The sequence below is a fragment of the Sebastes umbrosus genome, chromosome 1, assembly GCF_015220745.1.
Source record: "Sebastes umbrosus isolate fSebUmb1 chromosome 1, fSebUmb1.pri, whole genome shotgun sequence".
NCBI classification, from domain to species: Eukaryota; Metazoa; Chordata; class Actinopteri; order Perciformes; family Sebastidae; genus Sebastes; species Sebastes umbrosus.
The window spans coordinates 16,343,177-16,362,067 of NC_051269.1; the positions used below are offsets into that span (position 1 = coordinate 16,343,177).

Sequence of the window (18,891 nt, forward strand, 5' to 3'; positions counted from 1 at the left end):
ATCTTCATAATATTGCTGTATTAGTTTTTTCTAAACTGACTGACTTGACAACACTTTGCAAGTGTTGGGGTGTGATGTTTGCATTTTATAACAGATTACAGTTAGAGGATGGCATTTTTTTTTCATCTGTTCTTTGTTTCTCTCACTCATCTCACGTCTTGTCTCACAGTTTTCACCCACAGACAGAGATACTGTGGTGAAAGTTGTGATTGTAAATTCCACAGCAAACAATATTAAAAAGTTGGATCATTTCATTGGAGATGATTGCAGCCTTCTGCGGCCACCATATGGTCTGAATGGGTTTCCCCCTACTGTCGTCCATCACTGCTGGATCAATGTGTGTACAAGCCATGTACTCGCAAGAGACCAATCTGCCCCTAATGAAGACTTTTGATTCATTTAGCGAGGCTTTACGGCACTCCCCGACACCGTGATGGAAAACAGTTAGCGCTGGCCTCATTGGTAAACTGCAGCCCCATTGATTGCACTCCATCATCGCGTGGAAAACAATGAGAAAGCCGGCGTTCCTCTCTGTTGCTCTCTCTCCCCCACCTCATTACCCAAATTTGTTTTCAGTTAAGTAGATTTTCTTCTGGGGTCTGAAACACAGTTTGATGTTGGGGAAATCCGTTTTTTGCCCTGTGCGGCGGGGTTATTTTATGTTCCGAGGGTAATTTATAATTTGAAACTGCTTGCCTCGGTGGCAGCCCTCGGTCTCTTTGTCATCAAACCCTATCCCCAAAATAATGCTTCAAACATGCTCTTTTTTTCTCAAATCTGGAACCACAAAACAAGTTATCACAGTCCAACACATGTCTTCCTACCGGCGTCTTTAGGAACGCTTCGTGTTGTGCAGCAGAGTCTTTTAAAGGGTGACCAAGCAACAGCAACCTGTTTCTCAGATAAACATAATGCTGAGGTCTGAGTTTTGGGGATATGTGCTTGTGCATAGATAATCGATGATGTCATGCCTGCTTGGCCTCGGGGCGGGCGACGCAAGCTGTCGTGACCAATAGAATCAGTCACACAGGAGAAGCGAGGTGTGGAGGAGGAAGGCGAGCCTGTCTACATACAATAGGTCTCAGGATGTATTGACGTTTGTGTAGGGACCCCCGTGTTGCCGGGTCTCTTTTGAAACTCTATAAAATTTGGTCTACTGGCCTCATCAATCCATCCCTCGCTCCATGCGGCTGCTCCATCCTTCTTTATCTGTGTTTTTAACTACACACATGCTTAATTCTCATCAGGCTGGCCTGTCCTCACTTACAGGTCTCAGACATTGATTTCATTTACAAAATCCATCCGAGAACATGCAGACAGCCTCAGTTCCCCCTGTGCACCCTATCGATTGGCAGTTTACCCCCTTAAATTTAACTGAAGGTGTATTTACTGGACAATCAGGGTAATTGGCGCCTTTTGGTAGATTTGTTGATGAAATGTTAAGAGAACTCCACCCTAAAAGTCTACCAGTTAGTCTTGCTAAGAAACTACAGCTACTACTGCTCTTTGTCTGATAGAAGTACTACAAGGCTACAATAATGCAATGTATTCTCATACAACGGTTCGTATGATATCTTACGAAAATGTCTTCATCATTTTTTGTGTGTTTTCCTACAAATGTCCAGCAACACGTGTCAAATTCTGCTTGTTACATGCATACAGTCTTTTCAAAATAAACTTCCGTCTTCACAGGAAACAACGTGGTTAGGTTTAGGCAACAAAACATCTTTGTTAGGAATAAAATCGCAGATGTGCTGTAACTTAAGTACGGATGTCACGTGACTCACACGGGGTACGAACACCGGTCTCCTGGGCGAAAGTCTGGTGTTTTTTGACTCACCCATCCTCCCTGACCTCCTCCCTACGCTGTGTTTGTCGCTTTTTATACTTTTTGGTTCACGATTACAAATTGATTTCGTGGGATATATACAAATTACAGTGCATTACTTTAAGTAGTTAAATGTACAAACGGTGTATGAGAACAGCATGAATAGTGTGTAATTGGAGATGAAGTTTCAACCGGCTCAAACAAGAAACAACGAACGTGAAGTGTTGGTAGCTTTCTCTAGACTTGTGAATTTGCAAAGTTGCTTAAACCTGCATTACTGTAATTGATGTTTCGGCCACTTGGGGGCAGCACTACAAGCTGTCAACACAACATTGACAAATTGCCTATTTACACATCGAGCAGACACAGAACAACATAAACACTCATTTGGAGTCATGTTTCTGGCCACCTGATAGATCTAAGTCCAATATTCACTCATCTTGTAGCTTAGTTTTGCTCTCCACCACCTCTTGAGGAGAAATATATGTCTCTTTAGCTGCTAAATGCAACGCTGTGTTCACCGGTCACTAACTTTGTCAGTGTATTGTTTGGTGCTGGGAAGGGTAGTGTAGAGTAAGTTTCTCAGAGCTTTTTCACTGAAAACAGCTGCCTGCTCTGTCCGAAAACGCTGTCGGTGCGAGTGGTGAGAGTGAACCTTTGCACACCAAGTCTGTTTTTTTTCGTATATGTTTTTTAAATCCGTCATACGATAAAAAAACGTTACGCAGAAAAACCTAGCACACTTAGTCCAATGCGTTTTATTTTTCTCTTCATTGCGAAAATTTGTTATACAAGACAAAACTGAATTCATTATGTGGGTCCCAAACAGGGCTAATGACTGAATGACATTAGCAAGAAGCTATCGTTTAGCTGCCTAGAGCACAATCACTACTGTCTAATCTTTCGTACATCCTTTGTTTTGCGACCATACCCGATTCCTAGCTGTTCTGCACTCATCTGCCACAATCTATCTTTAAATACAACATCTCTGTATTCTTTCATTTCTGTATCGTAAAGTGCTTTGTGCTGCGGGACGTGAATCATTTTATCAGATGCCTTTTTGGATGATGACGTTTGCACGGACGGTGGTTCTGAGTGGTCAAACAACCCTCTTTTGCCTTTTGACGGATACAAAAAACACAGAAAATCTAACCTCTTCCGAAAAATGTAATGACATATGCAAACATGATTTACACGACATGAGGTCGATTTTATTTTTATACATGAGACAATTTTTGATGAAAAATATGGACTTGGTGCGAAAAGGCCTTAAAGCTGAAGGCTGTAAAAACAAAACAATGAGCTGAAAAACACTAAAGAGCGGAGAAATGCCGAGTCAAATGATTATTTGTGTGTTCATCATCACTACATGTGACCGCTTTCACATCGCACACAAAAACGTTGATCATTGCAGATTTCATAATCTTCAAGGCACAAATCCATCATCAGTCCATAAAGCAGTGCAAGCATACACATTATATTTAACAGGTGTGACTCCTTTGACTCATTCTCACTGGAAAAACTCACTCCACTGGCAGTACGCTTTCAGCTCTCTCTACCAACACATTTAACTCACACCTGCTCTCTGACTACTAGTCAGAAGCATTTTGGAAAGTGTGGTACAACAGGTGGACAGTATAAACTCCTACAATATAATCTCATAATGTCTCATTTCAAGGTCCATTTAGTAGCTCATCTGGAGCTTTTGGCAGAATTACACAGTCCTCATCAGCAGATTAAGTTTGTTTAGTCGCCGTGGAACGGTAGGTGTTCAAACTTCCCATGATTCTGAGCACCTCTAGGACTTCTCATCTATTTTGCCTTAAAGGAACACTGTAACATTTTAGGGGATCTTTTAGCAGAAATGGAACATAATATTCATAACCATGTTTTCTTTAGTGTATAATCACTTGGAACTAAGACTTGTTGTGTTTTCGTTAGCTTAGAATGAGCCGTTTATATCTACATAGGGAGCGGGTCCTCTTCACGGAGTCCATCATGTTTCTACAGTAGCCCAGAACAGACAAACCAAACACTGGCTCTAGAGAGAGCCTTTCACATTTTTACTAGGGCTGTCAAAGTTAACGCGATAGTACAATGACAGACAGTGGATAAATTGCCACACCTCAACATCTACTTGTTGTATTTGTTTAAATGAATTACATATAAAACAGTGAGAATATGAGCAAATCCTATTTTTAGCTGAGTTGATTCAGTGCCAAGTACGAGCCAGACAATTTTTCTTCGGTGTCTGTTTTTGTAGCTGTCATAACGCATTGCACCTTTGTGCTCAGTGCTGATTTTGAAATCAGTGGAGAGGAGGGAAAGAGGCTCCCTGGCAACTTTAGGGAACAGCTTGTGCATCCTTGTCATATTGTCATGTGAGGGATAGCCAAGGGCCATCTCAACCGTCTCGGGCTGTGTGTCTGTGAATTATTTATCGAAGAGAGACATGGTGACATTTCCACACCCTGCGAGAATGACAGAGGGTGATGTCTCTCTCAGTGTTTCTCCTCATAGGTGGAATCGGATTAAATATTTCATTCCTGTGTTTACAAGTTCAGAAGATGCAGTGGGTCTCATTTTAAATACAATGTACACAGGGCTCAATGTTAGAGCCAAATGCAGTAACAGATTTATCTCTTCAGAAAAGCTGCTTATAGGCATCGCAAATATTTGCTCACCCCTACCACTGAATGCATTTGAGCAACAAGGTTAATGCCAACCCATTTTAAGTGTTTACCATCACTGTGTAGAGCCATCCAATGCTGCCCTGATTGCCCCACTTAATTTAGAATTAATTAATTTAGAGCTTTTCTTTTGTTTTTGCGATGATGGGGTTTCTGTCTGTGGTAAAAGGTTGAATTTTTCCAGAATAGCTCCTGCTGAATTGTTATTTTGTGGGAGATTTTATGCTCCAACAACACCGCCGACAACATTGAGCAAGATAGACGGGCTGTTCGATTGACAGACACGAAGAAGCATGTTGAGACAGAGCGCAAACCTCAAAGCTGCACAACACAATGAAGATCCTGACTCCCCAAGGTCACCACCGGCACCCACTGCTGCTGCTCTTCTCTCAATGCAGCCAGCACAATCTCCTGGTTACCACAGCAACTCTGACTACAGGCCTCCTGTAGTCAATCACCACGTTATCGACACATAACACGCAGATGGCAAGCAAGGGGTGGCTGTGCGCACGCACGCAAATACTGTACACACACCCTACCCATCCTCATTCATATTCTTGTATGCAAATGTGCGTGCATGCTCATGCACATGCTGAGACACAGACACGCACGCTCCCACACAATCACCAACAATCTTATCGCTGTTTTCTTGATGCGTATCTGCCAAATGCTTTTCTGTGTAAGCCTCTTTCTCAGAATGTTCAAACTTGTCTGCTGAAAAATCAGTCATTATAAGATGTAAACGGGTAAAACTATGGAAAGAAATTGTCTCGAATTGGTTGCTTTTAGATCTTTAGGTATAATGTGGCTTGTTTGGCTGTTGCAGGGTCTCACGGGGAAAATCTGTGCATACTGTTTTGCCCATTCATTTCATCAGATATTTTGTGCAGTTGGTGCATTGATATCGTAAGATTTCCCTGCCTTTTATTCCAAAGAGTAATGACAAACAGGGATCTGATTATAGTGAGAGGCGACTCCAGGACTAAGATGGATTTTTCAGGGGCATTTTATTGATGTTGGTATTCTGCTCTGGAGTCGCCGCACATAGGCGGATTGTTGCAGACACTGTTTTTGACTCAGTTTTGCCACTTACGCGCTCAAAAGGTCACATCTCATATTGTGTCCAGACATCAGAAGGCTTTTTATTACATTTCACCACTTTGCGTCTTAAAAGCTCCCATAAAGCCGCACCCTGGGAGGCAATCCATTGTGATTCCCCGCTCCCTTCTTTCCTGCACACTTCACTGAACAGGATTCACATTACACTAACTCTGGACACAGTTTTTTTCCCGCTCTGTGCATCTGGTGTTTGTTGTGACATTTGAATAATTTGTCATGAAGTGCTAATGTCTCATGACTCATAAGTCACCCATGTAATAAACGCCTCCTTATGTGTTCCCGAGGTTCATCACGATGCGTTCACAAGAAGTACAACAACATTTTTAGGCAGTCTCGGCAAGTGGTGGAATGTAACTACGTACATTCACTCAAGTAGTGTACTTCAGTACAATTATGAGGCACTTTACTTGAGTATTTACATTTTATGTTACTTTATACTTTTACTATATTTTGAAAGCAAATATTGTATCCTTTAGTCCACTACATTTATTTGACAGCTTTAGTTACTAGTGACTTTGCATATTCAGATTATTAATAGAAAATCAAAAAAATAAATCAGCTAATACATTATGATGTATTATCACAGGTTAAGTTGCCCAGCAGTATATAAAGTACTTAAACTTAGCTGTACCTTTACCGGCTGCAACATTAAAGTGATGAACTTGCGTCACTAATTATAATTCAATTATATAATGTATATTATGCAGAAATGGACCATTCTGCATATTGAGTACTTTTACTTTTGATACTTTATGTATATTTTGATGGTAATACTTTTGTACTTTTACTCAAGTAAAACTTTGAATATAGGACTTCTACTTGTCACAAAGTAATCTTACGCTGTAGTATTGCCACGTTTACTTAAAGCTGCAGTAGGCAGAATGTTTTTGGCATCATTGGGCAAAAAATCCATAATAACCTTTCAGCATATTGTAATTCAAGTGTTCTGAGAGAAAACTAGACTTCTGCACCTCCTCATGGCTCTGTTTTCAGGCTTTAAAAAATCTATCCCATGACGGGAGACTTTGGTCAATCACAGGTCATTTCAGAGAGAGAGCGTTCCGATTGGCTGTTCATTCAACGGAGGAAGCTGTCTATCACTCGCAAACTCCGATCAAACCAGGCAGCGCTGATCAAATATGAATCAATATTCTGTTACTGTAATGTCTTCTTCTCGCCTCAAATGTTTTCAGAAACATCTTGTAATTTTACATTTTAGCTGTAAAATTAGAAAGTTTGCTCCAGCTGGTGGGCGGTGCTTGGTATTTCCTCGACTGATCTCAACATAACTGCCGGGTCACAAACTTTCTCATTTTACAGCTAAAATGTAAAATTACAGCTCTGATCATCCTGCTGGATGTCCAACAGCAGCTCCAGGCCGTTTCCCATCCTACCCTTCATCGTCACCAGGGCTCATTTCCAGTCATATCCATTTTATGCATTTCCAAGACTGTTTAGGGACCCCAGTATGCAAAAATATTCAACTACACCATTTTTAGAATAGATGAAATTAACACATTTATACTGCATTTATAAAAACCATAAAAACCTCCACCGGAGGACATAGAGGCACATGATTTTTTCAGATTACCTGTCTCATGCACTACTGTGCGTTTTATAAAAATAACTTTTTTAAATCATATTTGCTCCATTTCTACCCACTGCAGCTTTAAGTAAAAGGTCTTAATATTTCATCCACCACTGGTCTCGGCTAAAAAAAGAATCCTTTTATACAAGTTATCTGTGTTATGATGAAGTTATTTGTGCCGCTTCCTCTCATTGAAGCCTTATCTCTATTGTATGTTGTGAGTACAATATTTAGACAAAGCGTGGAGGACAACAATAGGAGACTTATTTCACTTATTACTCTTCTGCTCCTATTGTCATTTGTTCTTTGCGAGCCCCGCCTCCACTTCCTTTTACCATTTCCTCATATGAATGTCAAAATGTTGAAGGTTAATAATAAGTTAATTGTGAGCGAGGATGCTTTGATACAGGGCTCACAATCATGTTACTTGACAACAAAGTAGAGGAATGTTTTTTATGCTGGATCCTGGCCATGGCTTTCCAATTCCTAATGTCTATGATTCGATTACACATCCATTAGTTCACTGGCAATCATGTCTTGGCCAATAGATCACAGGTTTCTGCTGCGCTCCACAGTAGCTATCCAGCAGTACCGTACATTATATGCCTGATCCACTAATAAGACAGAACACACACTCCAGGCATGTAACCTGAGGGCAGGTAGGATTTGACAAGGCTTCACAGTCTTCATTGAACTCTAAGTTGCATATGCAGATTTGTGTCATACTGTGGAGATAAAAGTGGAACTGGAGCATGTTGCGCTCACTTGATCTGGCCTACCTTTTTTTCCAAGATGCTTTGAATCCAGTTTGGAGAGAAAAAAGAGACCCTCGGTGATCATTTGATCAGAGCTGAAACAATTAGTCAATTCTAATAGAAAAATCACAAAATCTAACTGGTTCTAGCTCCTTAAGGGAACAGTGTGTAACATTTCAGGGGATCTATTAGCGGAAATGGAATATAATATTCATAACTATGTTTTCATTGGTGTATAATCTCCTGAAACTAAGAATCGTTGTGTTTTTGTTAGCTTAGAATGAGCCCTTCATATCCACATAGGGAGCGGGTCCTCTTCACTGAGTTCATCATAATGCTCCGCCATGTTTCTACAGTAGTCCAGAACGGACAAAAAAACACTGACTCTAGAGAGAGACTTTGGGGTCTTTACGTTACCTGAAGGCCACCGTAGTTCTCCGACACGCTTGTGAAACTGTGGTAACGTGAGCCGCAGAGTGCAAAACAGTGGTACCGCCAGCCGCCGTCTTACTTCAGTTGCTCCTAAAGTAATGTTATTATGGTAAGGATGACCTCTGAGCGAGGTGAACGGCGTTACCGCGGTTTTGCACTTGGTGGCTCACGTTACCACAGTCTTGGAGGAGTGAGCGGAGGGGTTCTCAGATGTTTGCAATCTGCAGCCACACCACTAGATGCTGCCAAATCCTACACACTACCTTTAAAAGTGAATATTTTATGGTTTTGTTGGGTTTCTATTAAAATAAACTGAATATTTGGGGATTTTGAACTGTTACACGGACAAGACAAGACACTTATATATGCCAACTTGGGTATGTGCCGTATTTTTTACTATTTCTGACATTTCTATGGACCAGTCCATAATACCGATAATAATCTGCAGATTGATTAATAATGTAAATGACTGTTAGTTGCAGCCCTAGGTCTGATCATGATTAGCGCTGCAACAAAGCATTTTGTTCATAATTGACTAGACATAATCGAGTAAACCAATTCTCAGAGCACAAATTGACATTTTCAAATGATAGTCGTTTAATCTGACTAACAGTCCAAAACCCCACAATATTCAGTTCACTGTCAGATATGACAAAGAAATTCAGAATATCCTCACATTTAAGAACCAGTGAATGGTTGGCACTTTTGCTTAAAAAAATGACAAATTTTATAGAATTTGCAGTTTAATTTTCTGTCAGGTGACTCATTGATGAATCCACTGTTTTATTGGACTTTAATAGTTGTAATCCACAGAAGACAATCCACAAATATGTGCCCTGATCAAAATATGCATAACTTACTCTGTAAACACGTATTTTAATTTCACATAAAAATGTTATAAGTTTACATGTAAAGTGATATATACCCATTTGTGGATCCATTTTGTACACGTCAAATGAGTTTTGTGATAATCATCGCTCCTTATTTAAAAACAGAAATCATTACATCCTCTAAAATGTGAACAGTTTGTATCTGGAGCTCTGAGAGGAACCTCAATCCCTTTTTGCAAGATTTAGTTTGATGCCAGAAGTCATTGTTGTGTGTGAGGATATCCCACTCTGAAATAAAAGTCATGTCATATCCACTCAAGCACATACTGTTTCATGCAGCACTGAGAGGGGTGAAGGCTCAGTTTGTCAACAGCATCTCAACACTAAGACCTCTGAGGTCTGCAGCTGACAGCGTAACAAGAACCAGTTACTGTAGGTGCTTCAATTCAAATCCCGCTGCTCTGCACTACCTTTATCTCCACGTTTTAAGAGTTTAACACACACACTGAGATTTTCACTTTAGGGTCAGAGTTGAGATGCAGCCCGTCTCTCCTCCATGTTGTTGTGACCATGTATCACTAAAATCCCTGCATTTGTCTCTTTGTCTATTTCAGATATTCACACGCTACGGAAAGTGCTATACCTTTAATTCAGGCAAGGATGGACGACCTCTCATGGTGACCATGAAGGGTGGGATGGGCAACGGCCTGGAACTGATGTTGGACATCCAGCAGGATGAATACTTGCCTGTATGGGGAGAGACGGGTAAGCTTACCTGGAGGATACATCACATGAAACATCCTGTTCCCAGCTCTGAAAACCTCAGCTAAAACCACAAGATTGGTTTTGCCCTTAAGCGAGGACTTTGAGTTAAAAAGATTAATGTTTTTAATCAATTAAACACCAAAGTAGCCGGTTATTTTCAGTGTTGGTGCTCTAAGAAACCTCAGGGGGGAAAAGCTATCACAGGGATTCCTCTCTAATCCCTGAGATAGAGGCCTGACTAGACTGTATTACTCTCAGTGCAAGCGAGTAATTGTGTGAAACCCTAAATCCATCTAGTGTAGTGAACATGTGCATACTTTAGACCAGGGCTGCCTAAAGTGCAGCCCACGGGCCAAAAATTGGCCAAACATTAGTTTAGAATTTTTTTAAGTTGCCGACTTTACTGTCTATCGGAGGCTGTAGCAAGCTCGAGTTAGAGTGAAGGTACTGTTATCATATGAAACTAGAAAACCTCAGGAATCCATTGTCATGTTAGCTTGTCGGAAAGACCTCTGACCTCAAGATATGTGAATGAAAATAGGTTCTATGGGTACCAACGAGTCTCCCCTTTACAGACACTCTATGATAATCACAGGCAGTTTTGGCCAAAAACATGCAGTTTTTTGAATGCAGTATAAATGTGTTAATTTCATCTGTTCTAAAAATAGAGTAGTTGAATATTTTTGCATACTGGGGTCCCTAAACAGTCTTGGAAATGCATAAACTGGGTACGACTGGAAATGAGCCCTGGTGACGATGAAGGGTGGGATGGGAAACGGCCTAGAGCTGCTGTTGGACATCCAGCAGGATGAATACTTGCCTGTATGGGGAGAGACGGGTAAGCTTACCTGGAGGATACATCACATGAAACATGAGCCCAATTGTATTCAGCAGGTGAGTTTTAAGGGGTTAACTATGTAAAAGTTAAAATAATATTCAATTAGGGACTAACCTAGTACCATTTAGTACCTTAACTATACAATACAATAGTTGTTTACTCTTGGCCCAAGGCCCACCACTGAGTTCCAGTTTTGGCCCAACAAGGGAAAAAGTTTGGGCACCTGCTTTAGATTTTTAGTTAAAAATGTATTTTATCTGTAGCAAATTCATGCTAAGTTATACACCTGAAATATGAAATATTCTCTGAAACATTCTCTACACTCATTAATTACGAGTGATGAACCATGAAAAATACACGCTGAGATCATTTGAAATGCGCCCGCAGTGTCCGCGGGGTGTTATCGACTAATCCGTATAAAGACATATGGATATTGATCAGGAACATTTTATTTCATCGTAATATAATTGTATCTCTTGTCAGTTAGGCTTCAGATCCACATGAATCAAACAAGAGCAGAAACCATTTGCCAGATATAAAAATCAATGGAGGCCACAGGCTCCCCCGCTCGGAGCCGTACCCTCATCAGCACAGTTGCTGAGTCTCCTCAGTGCCGCTCCAGGAGACCCTGAAACTTTGATTTTAATGCAGCTGCATATGCTGCTGTGCGTTTGTATCAATATTTTATATACACGCAGGGCAATGAATGTAAAGAGACAGTTCAATATGGTCACAGAAGCACACTGCATATGATCATCATTAAACATGAAGCTGTGACTATAAGATTTGAATATGAATCTGCATCTACTCCACACCTAAATGATTTAAAGATATTAATATATAATACTCTTTATGTAAGGTTATTAAATGATTAAAGACTTTTACCAGAGAGGATGATCTCAGGATGCATTAACTACGATACATACACACTGACGTATTTTATTCCCTTTTCATTATTCAATTTATTTTAGTATTTTTTTCAAGGGGATTGGTTTGCAGGTTTTGTCTTTCATGCCAAAATGATGCAGACTGGTCATTGATTAGTTCTATTATAACAGCATTTAGTACCTGTTTGTTTAATCTGGCTGGATGCTGTGCAATGCATAATGTGCCAGTTCAAACACCTGGTGCCTCATTTCTCAAAGCACACAACTTGTGAATGTGTGCGTAGGAACTGTCCAAATTTATCAAACATGTACACGCACGACATCACACCATGAACAATGATGAATCTAACCTATTCAACCATGGCCTCGTTCATGTACAGGCTCATTTACACACAGAAACACCTCTAGAATACCAAATATGGTCCACACTTCCCTCTGAAAGTCCTTGTAGACCTAAATGCTGTTGTGGACAAAAGGAGCAAACTAGAAAGCAGCTGCCCCCGCAGAGTGTTTTTGGATATAAGTTTAATTTTATGTATGTTCCTGCATTGTTACTAGTGTTGCTTTTGTTTCATTGTGTTCTACGCTGTTTATACTATTTACACACATGCTTTACAAGGGCTTATTGCAAGCTGATGCAGTGAGACACAACAGGTGGATGGGTGATTTTGGTAAAGGAAAAGTGCTCACTAACACGGATTTAAACAAATTTGTGATCAAAATTGGAGAGAAATAAGTCTTTTTTGTGCATTGAAAGAGTCTTAGATCTTTTATTTCACCTTTTGAAAAATGGGAGCTAAAACAAAAGTGTTGCATTTATATTTTTATTATGAATAAATAGAAATCCACAAAAGAACACAATGATCATACATTTATATTAGGGCGGTCAAAGTTAACACAAATTTATTTTAACGCCACTAATTTCTTTAACGTATTAACGCAACTTGCAATTTTTACATTGTAGAGGGCTCAGTTTTAAAGCTAGAATGAAGATACTGGTATCATGTGAAACTAGAAAACCTAAGGAATCCAGTGGTGGTCCCTTGACCTCTGACCTCCAGATATGTGAATGAAAATGGGTTCTTTGGGTACCCACGAGTCTCCCCTTTACAGACATGCCCACTTTATGATAATCACATGCAGTTTGGGGCAAGTCATAGTCAAGTCCGCACACTGACACACTGACAGCTGTTGTTGCCTGTTGCCTGATTTGAGCATATTTTTTATGCTAAATGCAGTACCTGTGATGGTTTCTTGACAATATTTATTATTGTTTTGTGTTGTGTTGTTAATTGATTTCCAATAATAAATATATACGTAAATTTGCATAAAGCAAGTATATTCGCCCACTCCCATGTTGATAAGAGTATTAAATACTTGACAAATCTCCCTTTAAGGTACATTTTGAACAGATAAAAAATGTTTGATTCATTTGCGATTAATCGTGATTAACTATGGACAATCATGCGATTAATCACGATTATTGGTATTATTTCATTTCCTTAACCAACCCTGAACTGAGCTCCGCCAGGAGTCAGATAACCTACATATATCCATACATATATCTATATATATAAGATATTTTCTTTTCTTCTTTGTATTTGTATATTATCGTGCTATGGACCCCCCATGAGTTGTGTCCTTAATAAAGTCTGAATTGGATCTGGTATATGACTCCACAGGTGCTCAGTGATGTAGTACAGGAGAAACCAGTGGAAATAGAGCCATTAAAAGGCATAACTTTACTTTGACAGAACTATTACATTATTATGTTTTATAAATATAACAAAAATGTGTTGAGGGACCATAGTTTACAATCTATCCATTATTACATGGTAGAGTTTTGCTTTATGTGTCTTTGACTTGTGTGTACCACTAAAGTTTTGTTGGTTTTCCTGGTCAGGAGTGGTCCTAAATGTATGCATTTATTCCTAAGCACAAGATGAAAACATTAATGAAGCAGATTCTGTGCGTAGAAATGAGTGCACGCATGGTTTAAGCGCAAAACTGTGAGTATGCATGATTGATAAATGAGGCCCCTAGTCTAAACAAGTAGCTGAGTATCCTGGATATTCCATCCATGCATTTTGTATACCCACTTATCTCCTTCAAGGGCCGCATGGGGCTGGAGCATATTCCAGCATGCATTATGTGAGAAGCAGGTTACTCCCAGGACAGGCCGCCAGTCTATGAGAGTGTTAGTCTAACACATGATGACACTCACTTTCACACATACAGGCAATTTAGAGATTTTACTTCACATGACCTGCGTGTCTTTGACCTGTGGGAGGAAACAGGAGCAATCAGAGGAAACCCGGGCAGTACACGGGAAGAACACACGAACCCCTCATAGCAACAACACCGCTGGAAGCATCGATTTCAAACCCTTCATGCTGTGAGGCAACAGTGGCAACCACTGAGGCCCCGTCTTGATCAAAATAGTACCACAAGAGCTCAGCATGATGGCATTTAAAGGAGACATCCAAGAAAATGTGAGTGGGCAGGTGTGATGATGTAGTTCGATAAAATATTAAATTACTAGGGCTGTCTGTTTATCACGACTAATCGCAAATGAATCACCCTTTTTGTTATCTGTTCAAAATGTACTTTAAAGGGAGATTTGTCAAGTATTTAATACTTTTATCAACATGGGAGTGGGCAAATATGCTTGCTATATGCAAAAGTACGTATATATTTATTATTAGAAATCAACTAAAAACACAAAACATTGACAAATATTGTCCAGTAACCCTCACAGGTACTGCATTTAGCATAAAGAAAAATGCTCAAATCATAACATGGCAAACTGAAGCCCAACAGGCAACAACAGCTGTCAGTGTGTCAGTGTGATGATCATAAAGTGGGCATGTCTGTAAAGGGGAGACTCGTGGGTACCCATAGAACCCATTTTCATTCACATATATTGAGGTCAGAAGTCAAGGGGACCCCTTTGAAAATGGCCATGCCAGTTTTTCCTCACCAAAACTTTGCTCAAGTGTGGAGCGTTATTTAACCTCCTTGCTGCTTAGCTATGACATGTTTGGTACAAATGGATTCATTAGGTTCCCTAGTTTCCTATGATAACAGTATCTTCTATCTAGCTTTAACACTGAGCCTGCTATAACCTCCGGAAGATTTATTAAAGTGTTATTAACTTTGACAGCCCTAAAAATTACATTCCCTCTCTCTCTGATAAACTAGTGATTTTCCTATTAATACCATAGCAACAGTATGTATCCATGACTATTTTAAGACACTTTCTGTGTGATTGCTGCATACCTGAAATTATTTCAGAACAAAGCCCAGGCAGTGTATATAATAACTTTGAGGCAGCTGGACATGCTTGTGCAGCATCAAGTGTGATCAAGTTTCCATTTCATTCCGAGGTTCAGCCTGAATATCATTATTCCAATTGTATGAGGATGACAGATGGCCATGACTTAAAGATAACATACTCTTTTGCGAGCAGGAGCTTGGGCTCTACATATGTATATGTTGCTGCTCCAAACCTCGAGCATTAGTCTTGGCAGCAGCAAAAGATGGCTTTGTATCGAGTCTCAGAAGAGCGACGTGTAGCGGTTAAAGTCCGTCGCTCTTTGACGAAGCTCTCGTGCTGAATTCCAGCCGCATTCCTGAGCCCTTTAATTAAAAATATTGAGAAAGCCTGGCACTTAGAGGACGACGTCAAATGACAAGCGGGGAGGAAAGGCGGCAGGAAACAGACATCCTACTTTATCCCCCAGCCAACATTCAAAGGAACTAAATCTCTTGAATCCAGCCTTCCATGATAAGCAGTTCCAGGACTCTGCAAATGTGATACAAATATGTTTGCACGAGTATAGGCTTGAGTCACCATGTCATTGTGATGTTCCCCTGATCTCAGTATCAAGGACTCCCATCTGTTTCATTTAAAATCTATACGGCAGAGTGCTGTAGCGAAGGAAGCTGTCAGCTCTATTGATTTTCCTTTTATCCTCATCATTTATTTATTAATTTATCCATTCACTTCCACGTTTCCCCCTGAAGTAAATAAGACTCCTGTGGGGCACATATTGTCATCAACAGCTGTATTTAGGAAGCCCATCTGTATCCTTTCACTCTTCATTCTAGCTATTGTTAACTCCTGAAAGACCACAATGTGACTGTCAACTATCAATTACTCCACAGGAATGCTTCTTTCCAGCTCAAATAAGACTAGTTAATTCAAATTCTCATGTGTTTATATTCTTGCTTGTTAGATTTTTTTTCCGGCTTGTTTTTCTCTCACTGGCTGTAACATATTCCACCGCCGCAAAGCTTTTTCTCCATTTGATTAGTAACAACTGCTGCTGGGTAGATCATGCAGGCCTATGTGTGCATACAAATCATCATCCCTGTTGTAAATGTCCTAACCTCTTCTTGTCAACAGACGAGACGTCGTTTGAAGCAGGGATCAAAGTTCAGATCCACACCCAGGACGAGCCGCCGTTCATAGACCAGCTGGGCTTTGGAGTGGCGCCGGGGTTTCAGACCTTTGTCTCCTGTCAGGAACAACGGGTACGTCTCGAGAAAGATGACAGAAATGAAATACAAAAAACACAAGAATATGTCTCAGCACATTTTGTCAGGGAGAATCTGTACGTCAGTATTGGCCTTTTGAGGGTTCCAAAGAGATATTGTGACTGTAGATCACATAATCAAAAGGATGCAAATATAAAGTGAGCCACTCTTTTCACGCTTGAATAATAATGATGATAATAACCTTTACTTGTATTTTGTTTTTCAAAACAATGTTACAAAGTGATTTGCAAAAACAAACAACAAACAACAAAAAGCTGTGCCAAGTGACTTGGCACAGCAAGTCCAATTATTGGAGAAACGATTGCAGAGTTTTTAGTAGTGATTTAAAGAAAGTCACTGAGGTAGCAAGACCAATATCATCAAGAAGGCTGTTCCAGAGTTCTGGGGCCACTGACAGCAAATGCACTGTCTCCTTTAGTTTTAAATCTAAATCATGGGACTGTTTTGTCACAAGATCTGAGATGAAAGCAGCAGTGGGTAGAATCGGAGATAATATGATTTAAAAAAGTTATTTTTATAAAATGGTCACTATATCCTGACAGTAGTGCATGAGACAGGTAATCTGAAAAAAGAATCATGTGCCTCTGTGTCCTCCGGTGCTCCTAATGGCATCTGCAAGATTTCACAGACCGGAGGAAAACAACCAATCAGAGCCGAGCTGGAGCCTGCCGTCTCTGAGCAGCTGTCAATCACTCACAAACTCCGATCAAACGGTCAAACTAGGCAGCGCTGATCAAATATTAATCAATATTCTGTTACTGTAATGCCTATTTCTTGCATAAATCAGTTGAGGAAATACCAAGCACCGCCCACCAAGCGGACCAAACTTTCTCATTTTACAGCTAAACAGTACACTACAAGATGTTTCTGAAAACATTTGAGACAAGAAATAGGCATTACAGTATCAGAATATTGATTCATATTTGATCAGCGCTGCCTAGTTTGACCGTTTGATCGCAGCTTGCGAGTGATTGACAGCAGCTCCTTGGTTGAATGAACAGCCAATAGGAATGCTCTCTCTCTGAAATGACCTGTGTGTTGGCCAAAGTTTCCCGTCACGGGCTAGATTTTTTAAAGCCTGAAATCAGAGCCATGAGGAAGTGCAGAAGTCTAGTTATCTCTCAGAACACTTGAATTAAAATATGCTGAAAGGTTATTATGGAACTTTTGCCCAATGTATGCTAGAGCATACAGTGATTAAAAGGTAATCAGTAAAACTTCAGATAATGATCAGTTTGTTTTTTAGGGCTTTTATTGCCTTTGTTAGAGCAGCTGGAGCATGACAGGAAAGGGGGGAAAGAGAGGGGATGACACGGATCTTGCCAAGGACTCAGCCTACATGGGCGCACGACATACCGGGTGAGCTAGAAGTCGCCCCTAATAAAAAAATGTTTAAACAAATCATAATCGATAAAAACAGGGCTGAACCATACTAACTTAGATTGGAATCAAAGATAACTCCTAGTCTAGGAAGGAGCAAGGTTATCAAATATATCATTAAATGTTGATGTGTTTAATGACCCAAACAGAATTATATCAGACTATTCTTCCCTGAGGGCATCAGATTTTACAGACATATAAAGTTGTGTGTCATCGGCATAGACATAAACAGAAATGATATTACATATTATTCGGCCAAGCTTTCTTATGGCTTTTAGCCAGGTTTTGACAATACAAACTGCCTAAAGTGTATGTGTATGTAGCTTTCCGTGAATATTTACCGCAATAGTAATGCTGCTAGTCTTTCTTCAAGTCCTGATAGTATTAACAAAATCACACCTTTTCTCGTCTTCAAAGTAGAGGTATATGTGTAAGTCAGCGTGGCTTGTACTAATAATATGTTTTATTTCTGTTTCATTGTCGCAGCTAAGTTTGTTTTTTTTAATATAACCAGCTTTAGCCTGCATGGCTTTGCTGGTGGCTCATCTTGTCAAACTCATCTAACACTTACCATCTGACATTGCTGTCAGTTTTTCAATAGGCAAAAAAATGTTCAATGTCAAATTCAATTTGAACTCTGACAACTTCAAATCCGATTGCTTAACTGTCCCAGATGTCTGTCATAATCTGTTTATGTTTACATGGATGCTTACTGATTTGTCTAGACAATTGTCATGCAATCACCTTGTCTAGTGTGAAGATACACCACCTCATAAAGTGGCTAATATAATCAGTGATGTATCCTGGGATCATTGTGGGTGTTTTGGGGCTTTCAGCCTTGAGGACATCCTGCATGGCCCAGGTGATGAAGCCCTGGCCCGTGTCCCAGTACCGCTCACACCCTCCTGCTCACTCCACTCCCCTTGATCCTCAACCATCTGGAGGATCTCTCTGCTGCCTCTGAGGCCCTCCTGATGGCTCTGCCCTTGTCTGCCCCCGTCACTCCCCAGCAGACTGAGAGCTTTACAGAACATTCACAGGCCAGGCAGGATCTCAATCATTTGAAATTTAAACAGTGAGCTCAAGCTGTTCAGTTAGCAAGCTTATCAGAAAACCCTCTCTGTCGGTTTAACAATGTCGAGGCAAATGGGACACACTCTGAATGTATTTAAAGCTCCACTAAGGGATGTTTTGAATCAAATGACTCCTTGTAATCTGA

The 18,891-nt window shown here is 40.2% G+C and overlaps 1 protein-coding gene across 2 annotated transcripts in view; it reads left to right on the top strand.

Moving 5' to 3' along the window:
• asic1b (acid-sensing (proton-gated) ion channel 1b) overlaps nt 1-18,891 on the top strand; it is a 198,235-nt gene that overhangs the window by 157,862 nt on the left and 21,482 nt on the right. For both annotated transcript variants that reach the window (XM_037785119.1, XM_037785109.1), the window contains 2 exons: nt 9,857-10,007; nt 16,141-16,268. In XM_037785119.1, the coding sequence (XP_037641047.1) occupies nt 9,857-10,007; nt 16,141-16,268 (279 nt within the window). The remainder of the gene's footprint in view (nt 1-9,856; nt 10,008-16,140; nt 16,269-18,891) is intronic.